This window comes from Rattus norvegicus, chromosome 3 (assembly GCF_036323735.1).
Source record: "Rattus norvegicus strain BN/NHsdMcwi chromosome 3, GRCr8, whole genome shotgun sequence".
NCBI classification, from domain to species: Eukaryota; Metazoa; Chordata; class Mammalia; order Rodentia; family Muridae; genus Rattus; species Rattus norvegicus.
The window spans coordinates 147,626,716-147,651,438 of NC_086021.1; the positions used below are offsets into that span (position 1 = coordinate 147,626,716).

The 24,723-nt window shown below is 40.6% G+C and overlaps 1 protein-coding gene across 15 annotated transcripts in view; it reads right to left on the reverse strand.

Annotated features, from left to right (window-relative positions):
• Positions 1-3,376: 3,376 nt before the first annotated feature.
• The window catches only part of Tasp1 (taspase 1), a 231,619-nt gene continuing 210,272 nt past the window's right edge, over positions 3,377-24,723 (reverse strand). For 14 of the 15 annotated variants that reach the window (XM_039105021.2, XM_039105020.1, XM_039105026.2 and 11 more), the window contains one exon: positions 3,377-4,342. In XM_039105021.2, coding sequence (XP_038960949.1) covers positions 4,250-4,342 — 93 coding nt within the window. In that variant the 3' untranslated portion in view covers positions 3,377-4,249. The remainder of the gene's footprint in view (positions 4,343-24,723) is intronic. The other variant, NM_001044243.1, reaches the window with a different exon arrangement.

Genomic DNA, 24,723 nt, shown 5'->3' on the forward strand with positions numbered 1-24,723 from the left:
TCTGAACCAGTTTGGGCTCTAAGGCACCTTAAAGTGATAATGTGCCTTTGGGTAAGCTTTCCTCCAACTTCTGTTAATACAAATACTAGGTGTGTTCTGGGATGCACAGTAGGCTTTGAGGAAGTCCTAGACACGCTGCTCTTCAGAGTCCTCGAATCTGCCATCTCCTGAGAAATGTTCACGTCAGCAGCACAGGACCTGCCACTTACCAGATTTCTCAACTTTGACGGCACATTTGGAATTGTTTTGGAGAGGCACTAATTTTCTGGTGCCCACGGCTGGCTGTGTATAGACAGGGCACCCTCCTATACTTCCCAGAGATGTCCTCTGGCACCGAGGTGCAGATATGTCCTCTAGTTGTTAGGGAGCACCCCGCAAAAGCAATCTAAAGACACAATGACCCTTCTGAAATTTCCCATTCAGAGCTGAGCATGCCGAAGTCTCTTACTCTCTGTACCGAGGCCAGTTGTGGGTTTCTGCGGAATACCATCTACTGCAAACAAATTTCTCCGATGAAGGCTAAGTTGTACTAGCCTATGAGGATAAAACAGTAGGCCAGCAGGAGTCAATCTAACACTATGTCCATTTAGCTATGATATATTTTTAAAATACACATTTCTAGGATTAAAAGAAAAATTCAAGAATGCATCGAAAAAATTATCCAATGTGATCAAGTCAATTTCACTCCAGAAACACTATACAACTAACCCACTGTATGAATAGATGAAAGAACTGTGATGGTTTGTATAGGCTTGGCCCAGGGAGTGGCACTATTAGCAGGTGTGGTCTTGTTGCAGTAGGTGTGTCTCTGTGGGCCTGGGCTCAAGACCCTCAACCTAGCCTCCTGGAAGCCAGTATTCTGCTAGCAGCCTTCAGATGAAGACATAGAACTCTCAGCTCCTTTTGTACCACGCCTGCCTGGATGCTGCCATGTTCTGAATTTGTGATAATGGACTGAACCTCTGAACCTGTAAGCCAACCCCAATTAAACGTTGTCCTTTATAAGAGTTGCCTTGGTCATGGTGTCTGTTCACAGCAGTAACACGCTAAAACAGGGATAGAACACACATAACCATCTCGTGAGCTGCAGAATAGGTCTTCAACAAAATCTAACATTTATTCCTAACAAAAGTTCTGAAGAAAACAATGGATACATCCCCAACAAAATAAAAGCAATTTATAGGACACTCACAGCTTCCTAAATAGAGAAAAACTCAAAAGTATTTCTTTAAAATCAGGAGCAAGTCAAGAATGACCGTTCTCTTCATTCGCTGTGTCAAAAGAACAGCCATGTTCTAGGGATTGTGACCAGCCCGAGGAGATGCCCTCGTATTTATCAAGCAAAACTAATTGTCTTTGCTCCTAAGAAACACCATAAAATAGCACCTGGAACTTATTTATGCATATTGCAGATACAATTCCAACAGGCATATACGCAAATACCACAGGAGGAGTTGGAGAAAGGACTGAGGTAGCTGAAGGGTTTGCAACTCCATAGGAAGAACAACAGTATCAACTAACCAGAACCCCCAGAACTCCCAGGGACTAGACTACCAAAGAGTACACATGGAGTGACCCATGGCTCCAGCCACATATGTAGCAGAGGATGGCCTTGTCAGGCATCAATGGGAGGAGAGGCCCTTGGTCCTGTCAAGGCTCGATGCCCCAGTGTAGGGGAATACCAGGGCGGGGAGGCAGGAGGGAGTGGGTAGGTGGGAGAACACCCTCATAGAAGGATGGGAAATGGGGAAAAGAGATAACATTTGAAACGTAATTTAAAAAAAATCTAATAAAAGAAAAGAAAGAAAAAGAAAGTAGAGGTCAATACATAAGAAGGGACAGGATTTGTCACAGGCAGACCTACAGAGAAGACAAGTAAGGTTGACTAAGCCATATGATCTCCACTGCCCTGGACTGCACAGTGCACCGTGTGCCAGAGGAAAGGCCATAAGTTGCCTAGCTCTCACCAAGCCCTTGAGATGTCCCACTTTCAAACTCAGAGTGGAGTTACAGTGATGGCCTTAAGGAATCCAGGCCAGGTTTTATTGTACGAGGAGATTAAAGCATCTAATTCTTGGCTCCTAAAAGGATTGAAAACAGGCTTATAGTCAAGGTCATTCACATTAAAAGCTGGCTTCTTAAAACACAGTTTGAGACCCTGGAATTGGAGAATACAATTATTTTCTTATCTGCTTCCATGTGTCCTACTTTTGTGTGACAACTATTTACATCTGGTGATATGTTTGGATTCAGTACCTGAAACTGAACCTGATTGAACAATGAATGGATTTAGAAACCCATTTCTTTTTTGTCTCCATGATTCTGCATAGCACTTTCTCTGCTTCAGACTCTACGATATCTCTTAAGAAGCATTTGGAAAACTGGAGAATAGTCTTGACAGACTACTCTTAGAAGGGTATCCTATTTTGCTCACCAGTTTTTAAACTCTCCATAGAAGGGGTCTTAAACAAACTCAGAGTTTTATATATGACTAGAGTAAGTCAGGAGTGGGGGATGAAAGAACTGGGATTCCTGGTGAAACAGATCAAATGGTTTTCAGACTCCAAATGTCCTGATAGTTTTATGTGATCCAATCCAGCAACAGGGGAAACAAATCCCTGCCAACAGGTAACAGGTCTTTGAAAACATTTGAAACCAAAGGCACCCTAGCAGCCAGTCCATCTCTTCCTAAGTTCTCAGTCTCATTAAGAATGAGAAACAGATACTATGGCACCAACCTGTCTACGAGAACATAGCGAGACAAATGTAATTGCCTGTACAAGGAATATAAATCAGCAACTCTCAAATCATTCATATTTACACCCTCTTCATTTTGGTTGTCTTTCCTTTATAATTTGGCCATATATCCATGTCAAGTATATAATTTCATCTGAGGCTTTATCAGTTCCCGCCCAGAGCCATGATTATATGTTGCAGGGAAACTTCCTCCCCCTGAGCAAGTCTATCTTTAGTATCTTCTTGATAACCACTTCTTACATTAAAAAAAAAATAAATAAAAGGAAAGTCTGGGTTTTCTTATGTGGCTCCAGAATCCCTAAATATAACATTTAGGAACAATTTATCAAACGCCACATTAAGCTTTCAGCTGCTACTCCAACTTTTCAAAGCAGAGTATTCCTGCCTGTTCCCTTTGTTATTTATATCGAGTTACAATGGAAAATGTAGGTGTTTCTATACTGAGACTCCAGTCACCTTAAGTGCCTTCCTTCCTGCTAGTGTTGGCTGTAGCTTCATGGAGCTAGGCTAGCAAGATGTGCAATGATAGAATTCTAGAAGGTTTCTGTGAAGAAAATAAACACAGGTCACCAGTCTAGGATTCAAAAGATTAGTCTGAGACAAGAAGTCACACACCATACCCAGTAATATGCTTCTTTTATTTTTGTACCTTTATCTTAAAAATATATTTAAACAAGAAACAAAGATAATATTGAATTTTCCCATAAACTTTGCTTTCTTATTTACAGTGTTACATTGTAAATAACATTCCATTATACACAAATTAAAACTGTGTGTTACTGAACACTCTCTTTACATATTCTCTCATAATATACTACACACGGCGCGAAGCTATGCGATACTTAAGCTTCAAATAGCTCAGGAAAGAAGCACAAACTTTATCAATAAGACCATTACTTTAAAAGGTTCTGACTTTAATTCTCTGCTAGAATGGTTTCACTGAAACCACTCTGTGTTCAAGAAAATTGCCCTGTGTGAGGGGTGAGAACAACCATTTAAGTTACCACACCATCCACTTAAACTGACACCAGATTATTGATTCCTGTGATTAAATGGGCTACAATCAAAGTCAAGTCATTTTAACAAGCAGATTCACTCTTCAGTTCAGACACATTGTATCAACCATAGTTGGTACCTCTTTATGAAATAAAAGTTTTCTACAACTTTAGGTTTACTTGTAAACAGTTAAAGCACACATTTTGTAAAGAGTTAATCATTCTCGTTCATAGGTTACACTTGAGGAGATCTTATCCCATCAGGGAGAAGCAAGCACACACACTGCACACGGACACACACTCACACATGCTCCGCTCATCCGCCTAAGACTCGAGTGTCAACCAGCACTAAGTATAGCAGCACTTAAGTGTCCCAAGCAGTGCCCGAGGTTGCAATAAGAATTACAAAACAAGGAAGATAAAACATCCAACTTCAACTGAACAGCCAAAGCTCAGGTTCTGAAATGCCTCGCAGACACTTCGTAGTCAGCCTGGAGTCAGTTCACAGGGCTCTCCAGGCGGCAAACCCCACCTTCGATTGCAACAGACTGTCCTGCCACAGCACCAGGAGGGAGTCTGGAAATGTGAGTCTGCAAAGAAAGAGAAAGAGAGCATTAGAGGTGACAGCAGTGTCCCTAACATGAAGCCAACTCAGAACACTATTTCTTTGCCATTCTTCTGAGTGTCCCCCTCAGCTATAATGGTGGCAACTTTTAGGAGTGTCATGCCCTGTTTCTTTAAATTGCTCAGGGATGTTTCCTAGGCATCTGCTACATACAAACACAGAACCAGTTCATAGGGATGCAGAGGTGACAGAGACACCAACAGCACAGAGCAGTGCTACTGCTCTCTAACTCCTATCACCATCTACCTGTCATCAGCACACACAGGTGGCCACAAGAGCTAGGCATAGAGCAGAAACACAACTGCGGTAGGTGTCTAAACATTTTAAAGACAGAAATGATCGAATAACCCCAATTTCTGATCCATAAACCCCACTTCACAAACTGAAAGTAGATATCTCTACACCAATGAGTGCAAATTAATGTTCTATCTTCAGAGTAGCACTGCCCACAACAGCCACTAGATGTAAACAGGCCAAATGCCTATCGCTGTATGAACAGTGTGTGGAATATGCACATGATAGGATATCACCCATCCTTTAAAAGGCAGGGACATGAAGAACATGAATAAATCGTGACAACATTAACTTAAGGAAAATGAGCCAGATGTCAAAGAGCTAAGATAGTAGGTTCTGCTTACATTGTGGTACCCATAATCATATACATAAATATTATAAGTTAGAATAGAGGTGTCAGAGGCTGAGAGAAGGGAATGGGGTGGGGGTGGAATAATGTGTAACAGGTATAGCCTTCAAGTTTGGGAAGATGAAAAAGTTGAGATGGGTCTAGCAACAAGTTCCTAACAATGCGGATTAACTCAGAACCAGTTAAAACTTATTTACATGGTAAATTCTATGTTTTGTATTCTATGTATGTATTAACAATATTTACACACATACAGAGACAGACAGACAGACAGGGAGAGGGAGAAGGTGAGGGATAGGGAGAACAGGAGAGTGCAGAAATGAGTTTTCTACTTGGCCAGAGTAACTGTAAAACTGGCTAGTTTTATATCAGTCTAACATAGGCTAGAGTCATCTGAAAGGATCGAACCTCAGCTGAGACAATGCTTCTATAAGATCGGCTGAAAGGCATTTTTTAAATTAGTTATTCCTGTAGCCACCAACAGACTGGGAAAGATCTTTACCAATCCTACAACTGATAGAGGGCTCATATCCAAAATATACAAAGAACTCACAAAGTTATACGGCAAGGAGACAAATAACCCTATTAAAAAATGGGGTTTACCAGATGCCCTTCAACAGAGGAATGGATACAGAAAATGTGGTACATCTACACAATGGAATATTACTCAGCTATCAAAAACAATGACTTTATGAAACTCATAGGCAAATGGATGGAACAGGAAAATATCCTCCTGAGTGAGGTAACACAATCACAGAAAAACACACATGGTATGCACTCACTGATAAGTGGCTATTAGCCCAAATGCTCGAATTACTCTAGATGCACAGAACACGTGAAACTCAAGAAGGATGACCAAAATCCTTCTTTAAAAGGGGAACAAGAATACCCTTGGGAGGGAATAGGGAGGCAAAGTTTAGAACAGAGGCTGAAGGAATGCCCATTCAGAGTCTGCCCCACATGTGGCCCATACATATACAGCCACCAAACTAGGTAAGATGGATGAAGCAAAGAAGTGCAGGCTGACAGGACCCAGATGTAGATCTCTCCTGAGAGACACAGCCAGAATACAGCAAACACATAGGCAAATGCCAGGAGCAAACCACTGAACTGAGAATGGGACCCTCACTGAAGGAATCAGAGAAAGGACTGAAAGAGCTTGAAGGGGCTTGAGACCCCATATGAACAACAATGCCAAGCAACCAGAGCTTTCAGGGACTAAGCCACTACCCAAAGACTATACATGGACTGACCCTGGACTCTGACCTCATAGGTAGAAATGAATAGCCTAGTAAGAGCACCAGTGGAAGGGGAAGCCCTTAGTCCTGCCAAGACTGAACCCCCAGTGAACGTGATTGTTGGGGGGAGGGCGGTAATGGGGGGGGATGGGGAGGGGAACACCCATCTAGAAGGGGAGGGGGAGGGGCTAGGAGGATGTTGGCCTGGAAACCAGGAAAGGTAATAAAAATTGAAATGTAAATAAGAAATACCCAATTTAATAAAGATGGAGAAAAAAAAATGAACAATAAAAAAAATTAGTGATTGCTGTAGCCAGGACTAGCCCATAGTGGGTAGTGCCATTACTGGGTTAATATTCCTGGTTTCTATAAGAAAGCAGGCTGAACAAAGCATGATGAGTAAGAAGTAAGCAGAACCTCTCTATTGGGCTCCCCATTAGCTCCTGCTTCCAGGTTCCTGCCCTGACTTCATTTGATCATAAACTGATATGGAAGTATAAGTCAAATAAACCTTTACCCACAAAAACTTGCTTTTGGTCATGGAGTTTTACTAGAGTAACTCTAACTAAGACAAGGACCAATAGGGTATTAATTTATGATGCAGATCTCTATAGGAGAAATAGCTTTAGTATCTCCTTATAAACAGATTGGAATGTTTTGAGGTTAGTTTAAATAGAGGGGCTTATAGGAAAATCAGTCTTCAGACTTCCAAGAGAATCATACAAAAGTCACTGAGACATCGGGCTTCAGAGGCTAAAGAGAATAAATAAATTGATGGCACTAAAAACCAATACAGCCAAACGGCCTACAAATTGAACTGAGGATGTTAAGTCTTAAAGGAACAGATTTCCTGTTGACCAAGACAAAGATTCTGAACCGGAAGGAGCAAAGTACTGCACCTTGGGACTTGATCTATCTCTGTGGGTTCAAAAAGTATACATGGCCAGTTCAGGACCCCTGTAATACGACCACCCTCCCGGAAGTTTACATTAGCAGAACACGTAAACAAGCAGAGTTAAACCACGAACTATCAAGGGAGGTTAGGAAGGTTAAAGGGAGCGGGGAGAGAAAGCTCTGAAGATGGTCAATGTGTAACAAAAAGCTACAAGTACACAGTTAGATTTGTATAGATTGAGCTACTTGTACACGATAGACATACTCAACTAGATAAAGTAGTTAAACTAGAGAAACTATTTAAAAAGTGAATTTTTCACAGCTCTCCCTTGCCTAAATCACCACTTAGTCTAGGCAGACTCTGCGATTACAAGAATTATTGGAAATGATGTGGCACTGACTGCACAGCTGCAGCGCTCTTTGCAGATGCTCCAGACCAGATAACCCTGCTGTCTGTGAGCACCACGTGGAACACAGTTAGCAGTGGAGAAACCCACAAGCTAGCATTTCCAATCACAATGTAGATGCACACCCCATTCACTAAATAAATGCACAAAATATAAAAATCTACACAGGCATCATAAGGCTGTGTGAAGATTCAGGATGCTTTGGGTTCCTGGCTGTAACTTTTTTTCTTCTGGGTAAACCAGACTCCTTAGCAGTGAGATATGGCTATGTGATGTTTGAAAGGCATCATCCCCAGACTTGGCGAAGATCTTCTTGTGCCCTAGTCTTTATCAGCTTTGGAATGTCTTGATATTTGTAAGACAGGGACCTGGGACTTCTGTATCAGTACTTGGAGGGGAGCATTTTGGCAATCAGGAACATCAATGTCTCATCTTCTATGAATGATAAATACGTTTCTATCATGTTTAAGTAATTATGCCCTTGGAAGTTTGTTTTTTCTAGCAGCTTCTGTTATCTTAACTGTACAAGCCAGGACTCTGCACCTACTATAGAACTCTGTTGCTTACTTAACTTTTTTAGGCTTCCACACCGGAGAGTATGAGAGCAACATTTATCATAAGGTTGATAAGGACTATCTATATGAGACAGTAAATACAAAGAAAACATGTCTCCGTAAATGTTAAATATTACTGTTTTAACAAACATACAGCATAGCACAAAATATGTAGCATAATTTAAAGACTATCATGCTACCAAGAGTTGGAAAATCGTATTTGAAAAGTGTGTGCTCCAAACAATCAACTCCAACTCCTCAAACTTAAGATGCCACAGAAAGTGGGTGATTTCTGACAAACTATCTTCTCACAGGATGGAATACTGCTGGAAAGACCGAAGACAGTCATACTAAATGAACAGAAGTGACCAACCAATACAAGAGTACAAATCTGAGAGACAGAATTCAGGCCATAATCTACAGAGACTTCAAAATGACAAGGTTAAAGCCAGCAACGCGCCCTGGGCTTCAGTCTCCACTAGCTCTAAGCTCAGACGTCTCCTGCTCTCTGCTTCCGCTCTCCCTGCCCACTTGTCTTCTTGCTGCCCCTCAACCACACAGCATATGCCTGCATCAGGACTGTATGTTTTTCTCATTGCTAAGTTTTTCCTTCTACCATTGGTGTATACCTCTTGCTCATCTTTGCCAGATCTTTGCTCAAAAGCTACCTTCTCTAGAAAGTTCATCCAGGCCACCCATACTGCGTGCTGCTTCAGTAGAGCATAAGCCTTACCAGCATCAAGCCACTCTGCAACGGCCTGCTCAGGAGCACCTGTGTCTCCTGGAAACTAGGCTAAGAGGACAGGGGGCTGTGTCAGCCTCAAGGACAGCCTGCACATAACAGGATGGCTCTGTTATATAAATGAGATAATTAGGATACTGGCTTTACAGACTCTCAATAAAAATGAAAGTCTATAGATTTCCCAAGATTGATAGAAAATACAGAAATGGTATCATCTGACTTCATCCATTCCTTTAATTTTTAGTTGTCTTCTCTTGGACCAAGATGTTCCAGACAGAACTGGAGGCATTGGCAACAAAAAGTCACTGTCAAGTTTTTACTGAGAGTCTGCAACTTAGGTATCATAATTATTTCATTTATACAACATCCTCAAAATAAAGCACTCTTATTACTGTAACCAAAACCACTAAAATATAAAAATTAGGAAGTTTTAAATATAAAGTCTGCAATTATCATTCAGGCAATCTTGCCTTCCATGCCGTCCCCTCACCTTTTGTTAAAGCATTCTTTATTCACTTAACATATTGTACTGAACTCCTATTAGGTGCACACTATCCTTCAGGTGCCAATGAGAAAACACTGTACCTCTTGGATTGTTACTTTTACTATATACAGAGAATTTGACAGCAGGAGAAATCTGAAAAACACCAAGACAAACTAGTTTGTATGCGTTTTTCTTCTGGAATGCAGGAGTCTAGCTCGATATGATGTGGGCAGTTGACATGCCCACTTTTTTATTACCACGTCCTTCTGGAGATAAAGATATTTCCTTTCTCTACCACTCTGTCCTGTCTCACTAAATCTGCTTTATTTTTAAATTGTCGAGTCCTAAGACTTCTATTTTTTTCATATAATGATAGTCCCACATGAACTCTCAAAATATAACCTGGAACAATATGTATGTTTATAGAATAACAGCTCATTTAAATACAAGTTAAGCTGCTCTTCTGGTTTTCCACTCTGCTACTTGGGCAACATAAATTTGGTTCATTGAGACTGTACTACAGGCTAAACACACTTCACATTCTTAATGTAGATGCACTTAACCCTCAAGAGACTGGAGGTCCCAGGGAGGGGGAGGGTCTCGTGGGGTGGGGGTTGGGAGGGGGCAACATCCTCTTGGAGATGGGGGGGAGGAGGTATCGGATGTGGAACAGTCAGACGGTGGACCTGGAGGGGGTTTAAAATCTGGATTGTAAAGAAAGATTAAGGAAGGAATAATAAATAAATAAATAAATAAATAAATAAATAAATAAATAAATAAATAGAAAATAAAAGGATATCTCAAATTAATACAAACTAAGTTTGGATAATTTTGAATAAATATTTTATGTGAGTTAAAAACAAAACTCTGCTGAGGTGAGCCACAGCACACATTGAGAGGTCAGAGGGCGACTTCCTTACTCATCCTGCTCTTCCACCCTGAGCTCCAGGGATTGAATTCAGGGTGGCGACATTGTGTGACAAGTGCCTTACCTGTTATTCATGTCTCCAGGCCCAACATAGTCAATACATACTTGACCCAGTAAAAGTCAATCTCTGTATTGTTTTGATGGCATAAAAATGACAGACATTTAAAAAGCATCCACAGAGAGAAAGCCTTGGGGAAGGTGTCTGGTTAGCTTTTGTTAGCATGCCTTTAGTGTGGGCCTACCCCCCCCCCCCCCCACACACACACATCTCTTAATGAGTTGAAACAAGAGACACTACCACTCCCATTGGCCATCTCTTTCAAGAGTCCTCTTTCAAGGAGACATGACTTGTGAATAAGTATATTCTGAGCATTCTTTGTGTGTGGCATTAAACCTCGGAATGCAGTTAACTAAAAATAGTTTAGACATCAGACCTCATCATGAAAGCAGATGTACTCTACTAGCTGACAGCTGCACATTGACCTTCTTAATGCAGTTTAAAATGGTGTGTAGATCTTATAGAATAAGAACCCATGATTGGCAGGTTGACTCATAACCTGTGTGATGACAGATACTAAACAATGTAAAATAAGGACTGAGTGATGATCCTACAGCTCTTAGATACTTTTTATTCTTATTTTGTCTGCATGTATGCTGTGTACCATGTGCATGCCTGATGCCCATGGATGCCAGAAGAGGGCATTGGATCCCCTAGCACTGGTGTCTTAGATGGCTGTGAGCTGCTATGTGTGTGACAGGAATTGAAGTCAGGTCCTCAGGAAGAACAACCAGTGTTCTTAACCACCGAGCAATTTCTCTAGCCCCAGGACCTAGGATTTTAACACCCTATAATACTAACTTCACTTAGATTTTATTTATCCTATTAATGGATTAAAAAATTAGATCATTTTCTTAAAAGTAAAAAAAAATAAAAATAGGCCTCAGTGATATGAAGATATTCCTTAACTCAACCTAACAAGTAAGAAATGCCAATGAAATGAGGACTGATTGTCATGTTTGCCATTTTGCTGCATGTTCCCCCTACCTCAGTTTCCACATGCAATCTATCCACAGCATAAAAGATGCAGAGGCAAATGTCGGCAGAACATGGAGACAGAATTGTGGCAAATGTCATTGTTAGCACTGACACAAGGCTACAGAGAGGAGAAAATGTTCTATTGTTCTTACTATAAAATCCTGTCCACACTGGGGGCTAGAGAGATGGCTCAGAGGTTAAGAGCACTGACTGCTCTTCCAGAGGTCCTGAGTTCAATTCCCAGCAACCACATGGTGGTCACAACCATCTGTAATGGGATCCAATGCCCTCTTCTGGTGTGTCTGAAGACAGTGACAGTGTACTTATATATAATAAAGAAATAATTCTTAAAAAAAATATCCTGCCCACAGAATCTTATAATAACATGAAAATGCTTGATGACAACTGCATGCAGTCCCAGCCCCTCTGGTTTCATCTTTGACCATGCGGACACCACACTGTAAACAGAGGCTGACACCACACTGTAAACAGAGGCTGACACCACACTGTAAACAGAGGCTGACACCACACTGCAAACAGAGGCTGACACCACACTGCAAACAGAGGCTGACACCACACTGCAAACAGAGGCTGACACCACACTGCAAACAGAGGCTGACACCACACTGTAAACAGAGGCTGACACCAAACTGCAAACAGAGGCTGACACCACACTGTAAACAGAGGCTGACACCACACTGTAAACAGAGGCTGACACCACACTGCAAACAGAGGCTGACACCACACTGTAAACAGAGGCGGACACCACACTGTAAACAGAGGCGGACACCACACTGTAAACAGAGGCTGACACCACACTGTAAACAGAGGCGGACACCACACTGCAAACAGAGGCTGACACCACACTGTAAACAGAGGCGGACACCACACTGCAAACAGAGGCTGACACCACACTGCAAACAGAGGCTGACACCACACTGCAAACAGAGGCTGACACCACACTGTAAACAGAGGCTGACACCACACTGCAAACAGAGGCTGACACCACACTGCAAACAGAGGCTGACACCACACTGCAAACAGAGGCTGACACCACACTGTAAACAGAGGCGGACACCACACTGCAAACAGAGGCTGACACCACACTGCAAACAGAGGCGGGCACCACACTGTAAACAGAGGCGGGCACCACACTGCAAACAGAGGCGGACACCACACTGTAAACAGAGGCTGACACCACACTGCAAACAGAGGCTGACACCACACTGCAAACAGAGGCTGACACCACACTGTAAACAGAGGCGGACACCACACTGCAAACAGAGGCTGACACCACACTGCAAACAGAGGCTGACACCACACTGTAAACAGAGGCTGACACCACACTGTAAACAGAGGCTGACACCACACTGCAAACAGAGGCTGACACCACACTGCAAACAGAGGCTGACACCACACTGTAAACAGAGGCTGACACCACACTGCAAACAGAGGCTGACACCACACTGCAAACAGAGGCTGACACCACACTGCAAACAGAGGCTGACACCACACTGCAAACAGAGGCTGACACCACACTGTAAACAGAGGCGGACACCACACTGCAAACAGAGGCTGACACCACACTGCAAACAGAGGCTGACACCACACTGCAAACAGAGGCTGACACCACACAGGATACCCCTTACCCCCTGACCCTCTCACTTTCATGTGAAAGCCCAGTGAGGCAGCCCACAAAATGTGGCAGCCTCTCCAGTACACTCTTAGCCATTCACATGGAGATTGATCACGAATACTCCTTGTGTTAAAGGTGATTAAAAACTGTCTACCATTCACCAAATATTTACTCTGTACTCTTACAAGGGGCAGAGGAATGAAACACACACAGGCCTTGCTCTATGGCAATTTATCTTTATAGGATGTAGAAACCAGTCCCTTGTGAAATCTTACTAGAAATAAGAGATCTCTATAATTACATAATATTGTGGTGTCCAGGGTGCTTCTCAATCAATGAAATCTTAAAATACCACTACCGGGAGAAGGATGCATGCGACACTTTTCTCTTTTTTGCTTTTTCAAGGAAAAAAAAATAGAGAAATGAGCAAGACAGAATGGTACTGTGGTTTGCTTATGGTCAGAGAGGAAGTGGAAAAACCGAGTCATAAGTGAATGTGTCTGAACTCCAAATTTAGGCCTTTTTACTCCAGCAATGCTCTAGCCCAAAGGGTTCTAAATCTAGCTCCGTTGGAGACACCTTTCACTGCATTGGCTCACACTCAAGTTTTACAATATGCCTTGCTTAGAAAAGCTACTGCCACAAATTAACCAAGTTAGAATGATCCTGAGACTCAGAGAACTAGGGATGAGTTACTGCTCAGAGGCTGATAACCTTACTCACTAGCTCTCTGGGATTTAACATTCTTATAGGTTAAAAAAAGTTTACAACTGACTCAACAGTATTGAGGATTCTTTCTGAATCTGGCATACATTAGGATGCTCTCGTAAATGTTATTAAAAACAATTTAAAATCCCATTTATCTAAAGCTACATGTTTTGTGTCAATGGAATCTCTTTGAATCCATGTTATAGATTTTTTTTTATTAGCCCCATTAAAAACTAACTAAAATCCCAATCATTTCTAGAAGTTTGTTTTCCTTTCTCCTTGGGAAATAACATTGTAAGAGTAATCTTAAGACTGACCAGTACCTGCAGCATCAGAGTCTGGTCTACCCTGGAATGTAGACTTGCACTGCCACAGAGGAAGCTCTCTCTGCCTCAGGCAGGGCAGACAGGAGCCAGCCAGTGGGTACACCATACAGGCTATGTGGAGATGGGAACCTCATATCACATTGATGGCAAGTCTGGAGGTCTTGATCGTTTACAGTCTTTATTCTGATGACTTTGTATTACATTTACATATTCAGTGTGTCTCTCATGAGCACTCATGCAGGTATAAGCACCTGGTGGTGTAGATGTGGAGGTCAGAGGAAAAGCTGCACGAGTCAGTTCTCTCCTATCACCATATAGGACCTTGGAAATCAAACTCCAGTCATAAAGCCTGATGGGAAGTGTTGAACATCTCACTGACCCTCTGTTCTAATTTTTAAAATACCCTTTACTTTTTGTTCTCTCAAATAGTTAAAGAGGAACAAATTTTAATGAAATATTAAAATTTGAAAATCAGTATATTCTAAATATTCTAAATATTCTACAACTGGGCAGAAAGTTGGGCGTTAAGAGTGCTGAACGGGGAAGAGCAGAGTAGCTCTCTGCAGTCAGGGACTCAGTCAGGACCAGGACTGGACACCCTCTTCTCTTTACTGTCTTATTATGTGGCAGGGTAACACCGTTGACTGTAGTCATAGTCACTGGAGGATGTGATTATGTCCTTCCTCTACCCCTCAGTACACAATGGGGCAAACTGAAATATTCCCCCAGAGCTGAGGAGAGTAACTGCTCATCTCTTCTCCCTGAACCACAGTATCTCAGAGTCTTTGCTAGCTCTTCTCCATGTCCCCAGTATATGACCAGGAAAGGACCAGGAGCCAGGCCTCTCCCTTTCCGTTTGTACTCACTCTCCTGGTGACCTTACCCAGTTTTCTTCTCTTTTTAAAGCGTTTGAAGCTGAAATTCACAAATGCACACCTCTAGTTTAATTACCTATAATAACTAAGTGGTTAAAACCATGAGCTCTGGAGTCCAGAGCCAGTGGTCTAAATCTCGGCTGCACCACGCTGCAGCTGATACCTTAGTAAGGGACTTGTTATCTCAGACATGTCTGCTCTGTGGGTGGGAGGTACTGTGCTAATAGGAAAGCCCACCCTACAGATTACAATTAACCCCAACTCTTGCATAGATATTGGGGGCTCCTCCTGGGTTTGTAATGTGAGGTTCCGGCTCATCTTTTCCACAGTAAAGGCGGCAGCCAATATCTCTTTTCCATAATCTTTGTGGGGAGGTCTTGACATCCTGACATCCTTTAAAAGCCCCTTTTAGTGGTATGTGTTCATTGTACTTAGTGTTGGTTTCTTTCTTTCACTCATGCACTTTATACTCACTCCATTCCAGTTCCCTCTCCTTGGTCCTTCTTCCTCATCCTCCCTCCTAGTCTCCTTCCTTCCTCAGTCACAAAACTGTATTTTTAAATGAATACTAGACTTAAAATGTATTGTAGATCATTCCCCTATTATCAATCACCCCATCCACCAGTCAGCTCCAGAACGACAATAGTCTCTACTGGAACCTACCGCTGCTTGCCTATCAGACAACACGTCCCACACTCTGACTGGGAACAGTATTCCCAGTCCCACTCCCAACAGGGAGTGCAGCACCAGCACCACGTCGGCATGACTCAGAACTCTAGACCTTGTTATCCAAGGACAAGCTGCAGAGCCTCCCAAGGATCAGCAGAGACACTGTTCTAAGGCTAGAGCAGATTAATTCCTAGGCTTAGAAGTTGCACCCTTCTCTAGCAGAGCTGAGAGCACTGCTCATACCCTGTTCACCCACTACCACTGAGGAGCTCCAAGACTGAAAACCAAGCACCATTCAGCTAGACTACAAGCTGGCAAATTAGGAAACAAAACAAAAATTATTATGAACAACCTGACTCTAGCTACTAATGTCCCATCATTAAACAAACATGAGTAACCAAGATTATATATCTCCTGTAGAAATGAGCAGCCCATGTACTATTCCCTGAGAAACGCAACTAAGCTAATGCAGAGGGCAATGATTTTAAGATAGCGAGCGTTATAATATGTTCAAGGAACTCTAAAGAGGATATGGACAAATCTCTGAAGGAAGATTGTGCCCATACGAAGAACTCAGTAAAATAATGAAAACAACTCAAGGTATGAAAGTGGAATTAAGAAATGAAATTAAATCTCTGAAGAAGAGAAAGATGAAATAGATCAAAACAAACAAACAAACAAACAAACAAACAACATCCTTGCACGCAGGAGATAAGAGCACCAGATCATAGCTGAATGAAGTAGAACGGAGAATAGGATGTCTCAAGGACAAGGTGGAGGACCATTCAGTCAAAGTGAAGATTAAATTTAAAAAATCCCAGGACAAGACATGAAAGAAATCTGAAGCATTATGTGCACACACGCACACACGTGCACACACACATAAACAAACAAAAATCCAACACCTATGAATAATAATACATAAAGAAGAAAGAAAAAAAATTAAACTTCTTTTTCATGGGAAACAAAAAAAATTCCTTTCCATGGGGAACAAAACAACAACAGGTGTGACAGGTGCCCACAGAGGAACTGATAAAACAGATGAAACTGATGTCTACAGAAGACACGAAAGGGAACACTTCGTTTGGTTTGAAAAATAATTTTAAGCAGATTATTTGAGGTTGGTTGAATAGGCAGGTAAAGGAGGAGAGGGTAGATATGAAATGAGTTGGGGATGAATATAATAAAAAGACATTGCATGATATTCTAAAAGGATTAATAAAATATTAATTGTACATTTTATGTAATAGATTTAATTTGAAGTTCAAAATCTACAACCCTGTTCACTCTTAAATGTCTGTGAAACAGGCCAGGTATAAGACGTCACCAACCAAGAGTAGTAACGGTGTTGATCTAACCAGTTGCTGGTACATACTAAGCCAGTATCATTGAAACAGCAGAAAAAGAAAAAAAATCACAACCCATACCTTATATAAAATTTAAAATGTGTACTTTTATGATTTTTCAATGTAAAATTTTGTATTCTATGTTTTCTTAAAGGAAGTAAAAATCTGATTTGGTTATAATCTAGCTTTCAATGTAACATCTAGATCAGTGGTTCTCAACCTTCCTAATGCTATAACCATTTAATATAGTTCCCTCATGCTGTGGTGATCCCCTACAATAAAATAGTTTTCATTGCTATTTCATAATGTAATTTTGCTACTGTTATGAATTCTAATGTAAACATCTGTGTTTTCTGATGGCCTTAGGTGACTCCTGTGAGAGGGTTTTTCTACCACGAAAGGGGTCATGACTCATAGGTTGACTATTCTAGCTGTTATCAGGAAGAACAAACTTCTTTCAAGTTAGAAAGTTAACAAAAATAAGAATGGCATGGCCAAGATTATAGCTTTTATGTCATGAAAACAAAAAACCAAAACACTATTGTCTATTGTTTCATAAGCAAAAGAAAGGAGAGATCATTACATTCTCTTAGGTTTGTCTCCAATAGGCACAGGCAACAGGGTGACTTATAGTAGCATAGGAGGTTTTCTATAAGATGACAGATGACTCAAAATGAGCTTCATCACTGGAAAGCATGGGTGAGGACTTGTAAGATCTGCATTCTAGAATCGACCTGACACTTACAGATGGCTTGCCACAGGCGTCTCCTCACCCAGCTATTGTTTACTGTTTTTACAAAGCCTGACCTGAATGCTTAGGAATCGTAAGTTCAAGACCCTCCTGCACCTCTTACGTTTCTGTTTTATTTACTTCCTGAATCTTTTTTTTTAATTTTATTTTTCTTGGATATTTTACGTATTTACATGTCAAATGTTATCCCTTTCCATCCTCTCCCATTCTCACTCCCCTTGTTTCTATGAGGATGCTCCCACTCCCACCCACCCACTCCTTCCTTAACGCCCTGGCAGTCCCCTACATTGGGGAAACGAGCCTTCACAGGACCAAGGGCGTTTCCTCCTATTGATGCTGAACAATGCCATCCTCTGCTACACATGCGGCTGGAGCCATGGGTCCTCCATGTGTACTCATTGGTTGGTGGTTTAGTCCCTGGGAGCACTGGTAGGGTCTGGTTGGTTGATATTGTTGTTCTTCCTATAGTGTTGCATTTTTTTTTCTCTAACTCCTCCATTGGGGTCCCCTTGTTCAGTTCAACTGGTTAGCTGCAAGCATCCTCATCTGAATCAGTAAGGCTCTGGCAGAGACTCTTAGAGGATATCCATATCTGGCTCCTATCAGCAAGTGCTTCTTCTTCTTCTTCTTCTTCTTCTTTTTTTTTTTTTTTCCAGCAAGAGCTTCTTGGCATCAGCAATAGTGACTGGTTTTGGTGGCTGCATATGGAATGGATCCCCAGGTAGGGCAGTCCCTCCTCCCTCCAGCAATGACATTTTCAGGTCAGAGGAAACAGTTATAGAATATTCCCTCATTTGGATAAAAGATTTATCATTCTTAAATACACTTGTCTCATTTTCCTGTTGTGGTTAATGCGTCCTATAGAAAAGTAGCAGATATTTGTACTAGAAGGTAAAAAAGTTTTCAGTTGTGACTCTAAATATACAACTATGTAAAGGTAGACATGTGAAGGTTTTCATTCTTTTTCATGTTATTATAACCAAAATGTTGGTTTATGGAAGTTCAAGTAATAGTCATGTATCTTTCACAGATATAATATACACCTAAATTAAAATGGGTTTTACATGAAAAAGTGTTTCATACTTCTAAGACTTGCCCTTCTACCTTTGTGATCATTCTCCTTAAAGTTTTGGAGAAATTTCAGATGAATCATTTGGAGAAAACCAATGGTGTAAGACTAATTTAGGCAAAAATAAAATTACTAACTATATTTAGAAATTAGCTTGAAGTAGAGCCAAGTTATTCTTGTATTTTTTTTTGTACAATTTTTTTTGCAATTTTTTTTATTTGTCTAAAGTACTTTCTAAATAGGGCAAATAGGATCTGGAAGCCTGAAGACTATGTGAAAAAAAAAAAGATGACATTTTCCTGTATTTAAAAATTTGAGCCAACTTAAAAGATACAAGCTAAATCACGCAATAGACCTTCCCTCGTGATCTATAAGCATGCTTGACAAACTTAGTTCTTTGGGGTACTTTCTAGTGTGCACCTTTGGGTTGCATGTAGCCTACCATCCTGAAATATCTTCAGTTTGTTGGGTATTATCAATACTGTATCACCAATGTAAGTTTAAGTCAGGCCTGCCATAAGTCACACTTATAATTAGGTTGCTATTGGTAATTCTACTGTGGTACAATAAATAAACATAACAAGAACTCATTAGTTCAACAAACCAATTTGCTGACAAATGACTCCAGCCACTTTTATGAGACCAAAGCCTCTTTTCAGAAACATTCACTTAGCATAGCTCATAGATGGTTCTCTAGCCAATACTAGGCAGAGAGTCTAGGAAGACTGTTGTAGTCACCAAGAGAAAATCAATCACAGTCAGTAAGAAATGTTCCCCCTCCATTTCTTCAACATTATTTAATTAGGTGACCCTATAGAAACACCACAGGCAGATCATTTTTTCTTACTACATCTATGTAGTACGCATGCTGTGATATGCACTTGAATGTCAGAAGACAACTTGCACAGTGTTTTTCTTCTTTCATCATGTGGTTTCCAAGGAATTGAACTCGTCATCAGGCTTGGTAACAAGTACCTTTACTGCCTGGCCTTTAGAATCACTCATTAGAAACAACAACAAAAGCAACAACAACTACAACAACCATAACAATGGCACTGGCAATTGGTCTTATGGTCTTACAGTTGCCCAAAACACCTAGTCATATAGCTTTTGGGGAGGATTCTCTCATCAGTACACTGGTCTGAGCTAGGAGATTGAGTACAGCATTATCCATCCCTGTGGTCACAAACATTGTTTTCTTTCCTTGGTTCTGAAATCCATGAATTTTCATGTCAGTTCATTTAGATATATAGCTAGTAACATTTTAAAGGACAATCTACTGTCTCCACCAGGGCTAAAATTCAAGAAGTATAACTAACTAATGATCATCAAGGCAAATGAAACCTCTGTAAACAGTTACAATGCAAAAGAGACCTCGGGGCTGCAAAATGTGATCCTTCTAAATGATTCTCCACAACCTCTCCTGCCTTTACTACTGCCCACTACAATCCATCATAAGTAATGTCACAGCTATTGCATGTCTTACCTACTTCTCAGAATGCTATCAAAGCACAAGTATCCCCTTTAAAATAAGGAATTTTGAAGCAAGGCACGGTCAAGTGTAATGTCATTGATATTGGTGAATTGTCATGTGCTATTTAAGACCACTAAAAAGCTGGTTCTGAAAGCAGCCTCCTATCTCAGATCCAAGGTTGTTTATGCTATGTCCTCTAAAGCCCTGTCCTGAGCCAGGCTCGTCTCTTGCCTCTGTAACAGGGAAAGGGAAAACAAATGTTTATAATATTGCCACCCCCAACAACTAGAAGGCAAACTGCTCAAACAGTGATGACTGCTGTGCATCCCATGATGCACAAATGCACATTCCAGGAAAGGCAGAAGCTCATGACAGGTCTGCTCTGCCCTGTCCATCTAATATTACATTATTTCAGGACTTTGTTGGTTTCTGCTGAATATCTTCGAGTGCCCAATTGCATGAGCCTGTTTACCCTATTTGATCTTTTATTTTGGAAGACTTGCAAGAGGAGATACTGTTTTCCACTAGGAATGCAATTAAAGAAATACAGCTGACCAGTCTACTAGTGCTAAATGTTTGTAAGCATCCAGGCTTGATAATGTTATCTGTTGACTTTTTTTCTTTTTTTTTGCTTTATCAATGGGGCTAGTTCAGCCATCCCTGCTGAGTATTTTGAGTGTCTGTTTGATGTTTTGCTGTTTCCTGTTTCTATCAGCTATTAAGTATTTATTCATTTTGCTCACACCTTCAAAACCAAAAACATAGCTCTCAGAGTATTCTTTAGAATATACAAAACAATGCACACACCTACTAAAGAGACTAAGGCAGAAGAATAATGAGATCTAGGTCAGTCAGTCTGGGCTATCTAGTGAAGCTTCAGATGAACAGACAGGCAGACAGACAGGCAGGCAGGCAGACAGACACTGGGGATCACAATAATAACCTCTCCTAGATTATGAACAGGAATCATATAGAAACCCAATTCTAACTCTATAATGTCAATCTAAATATAGTATTCCTATTTATTCAGATTTTTAAAGCATGGGGTATAATTTACATGGCATAAAATGCATAGATACTAAGTAAAGGGTTGAATGATTTCTAATAGCTTGTGTACCCATAAAACCAAAACATAAATAAAAAAACTTTATGCATGGAACATTACTATCACCCTCAAATTCCCTCTGGCCCCACTTTTTAATGTTTTAGATTTCTATCCCTGTTTTAATTTTGCCAGTATTTCATATAAATGGAAAAAGTCACCAAGTACCCTTTTTTTATCTAGCTTGGTTATACAACATTGTGCCCCCCCCAAATTCTCCCGTCTTTTAAGACATAGAGGAGAATTTATTTAGCTTTCTGAGGACTTATCCTTGGCAAAAGAAAGATTTACTCATGTTTTGTAAACTTTATTTAGGACAATTTTATGAGGCCAGAGAAAATCAATGGCATCCAAGATTTACGAGGCTGGGTACAGGGCTTTGGAGTAGAGTGCTTGCCTAGCAAGTCTAGGACTCTGTGTCCCTGCCCCTTTTTCCACAGGGAGGAAAAAGATTTATGTATGTAATTACTATCAATGGTATAAAATAAATAAAAAAGAACAAAAAAAAACCCCAAAGTAACCCCAAACATAATAAACTGTCATTTTAAACTCAGTTCCCTAGTCTATATTCTTTGTGACCTTTAAATAGAAAATCTGAATGTAAGTTCCCTTGTCTCAATATCAAAGTCTTTACTGTATTTTTACTCTTAACAGCAGGAAATACTCATTACACCATTTATATACTAAATAACCTTATAAATGTTTTTTAAAAGGTTAGAGAATTAAGAATAGATGAGATTATTATTTCATGGATTCTCATGCAATTCAGAAAAATCATTTCCATAAATCACAACCTCTTCCTGGGAAATTCTTTCCATTCCTAAACAGGCTGAAGAAAACCATGAAAATAGGGAAAATCTATGATATTTTACTAGAAAAATGTATGTTTTTAGTGGTTTAATAATGAGCAAACAATGCCATCTCCAGAAAACACATTATTGAGTCAAAAGCACAGTGCAAGGCACTGTTATGAGTCCAGGAGGTCCCAGAGCTCTCCAGACAGCACAGGGAACTGCCACTGTACAGCTGTACACCACAACTATGGGAAAAGACTGCTGAAGACACCACACACACTGGTTGTAGAACACAGAGAAGTCAGTATCAAACTCACTGAAAACTTCTTCCGCACAGCCCAGCTTTCATTAATGCCCAAAGGTGCTGTGCAGACTGAAGAGGAGGAAGAGACAGCAATGGCCTTACTCAAACAACTGAGCCCTGGATGCTGCAATATCAGACCACCAGGCAAGAAGTGCCTACCTGTGTAACAGTGGCTCTATTGTTATGGGGTAATGCTTTCTGATCAGATGTGAGGCCAGATACACAGAGAGAATTCCATGCTTGTTGCCATTAGTCAGAGAGCAGAGAAACCAGTATTAAACAGGAAACTGCATCACTGGGCAGCTTTCATGGAGGCAGAAGGTGCAGTGCAGGAAACCAGGAGAAGAAAGTAGGAAACAGTCTCATCCAGCACACTTAGGAGCTGTGACAGCAAGTGGCCTGGTGTGATGTCCATGTTGTTGAAACAGTAGCAGGAATGTCACGGGAGTAACCAACCACTCTCTGATTGGATTTAAGTCCCAATCCACAGAAAGGGATTCCTGACTGGTACCATTAACTGGACAAAGGAACTGAGTCTTGGTGTCCCTAATACTTATTCTTATACCCAAAGTGTATCTCTCAGCCCGTATCAGAGAAACTCCTTTCTGCAGTAGACTGTGATGAGTACAGAGATTTATAACTGGTCCACGTGCAGAGAATAAGGGACTGAAGAGTGCTCAGCCCTAAAGTGGACATTTTCACCTTAGTTTGTGATAACTGGACACCAGGGGTATGGAGCTTCGAGACCAAATTTTAAACTATTTTATTACTCTCTTACTTCAAAAAGATTAAACAACAACAAATATACTAGAATTCTGGTTCCAAATGTTTTAAATCTAAAGATACATTTGGAAAGAATGGTTAACATACAGCATTTTCGATTCAAGAACACAATATATTTCTCATTGAGACTCATCTGAGGCAGGTTTTAGAGTTTTAAGAGGATAGTTCTAGAATATTTTTTATTCATTCCAGATCACGTGAAAATACAAGTTTAAAAAATTCTTTCCCGGGGTTGGGGATTTAGCTCAGTGGTAGAGCGATTGCCTAGCAAGCGCAAGGCCCTGGGTTCGGTCTCCAGCTCCGAAAAAAAGAAAAAAAAATCTTTCCCAACTTCTATCTCTGATTACTTTTTCCTGCTTCACTGTATTGATTGGGATTTCAGGAAAATTCCACACATAAGTAAGGAAAGTCGTGAAAGTGGACCTCTGTTTTGTGTGTTCACAGCATTAAAAAGCGCTCCTGGTGGTTAGCTACAGGGTTGCTTTAAGCATCTAAGGAAATTCTTCCAATATCTGGTATTTTGGTGGGGTTTATAATAAGTGGAAGATGAATGGATTGTGTGGTATCAGAATAAACATATATGTCTTCTCCTTTATTTTGGTAATACAGTAATTACACTGGTTGATATTTTTACAGCTTTATGGAAAAACACATACACCATAAACCTACCATTCTAAAAAAATTTTCAATCCAGTGGTTTGCACTGTGTTTGTAAAGCTGGACAACTTTATAATTCCAGAACATTTTCATGTCCTTAAAAATAAACTCCACATCCCCAATCCCTCTGATTAACCCACACAACCACCACCCTCTTATGTTTGTTTCTATGGGTTTTCCCATTCTAGACATTTATTGCGAATGGAAACATGCAATGTCTGGTCTTTCTCACCTGGCTTCTTATACTTAGAGTGATTGGTGCTACGCTCCTACAGAACTTCATTCTTTTTGTTGTTGTAAAAAGACTCCTTGCATGAACACAACATATTTGCTTATCCATGCATCAGCTGAGGGGCATTAAATTGTTCCTACTTTATAACTATGAATAATAATACCTAGGAGGGGAACCTGCCGCGTAACGCGGTGATTCTGTTAAACTTTCTGAGAAACTGTCACTGTTCTTCTATGAGGGACGATCATTCCCACACTCCTACCAGCAGTACAGGAGTGCTCTACTTCCCTCCAAACGTTTGTCATGCTTCTTTTCTATAGACATCCTGCTGGATAAGAAGTGGATGGGAGTCAAGCTGTGACCGTTTGTCATTCCCTAATGAGTACACAGTAAGCATATCCCCATAGGCTTGGTTGCTGGTTGCATAGCTTCACTAGAGAACTGTTTATTTGCACCTTCTTGAATTACAGAATTTAATATTTTATTCTAAACCAAGTTCAGTGGCAATGTTAGTAAACACGGTTTCCTATTCTGTGGGCTGTTTTTCACTTTTTTGACAACACCTTTGCAGTAAAGGTCTTTTATATTGATAGTAATATATTCTTTCTTTTATTATGTACATGTTAGGGGTCATATTCAAGAAATCATTGCCTAATCTAAGGTAAATAATGATATAAGCAACATCTGTCAAACC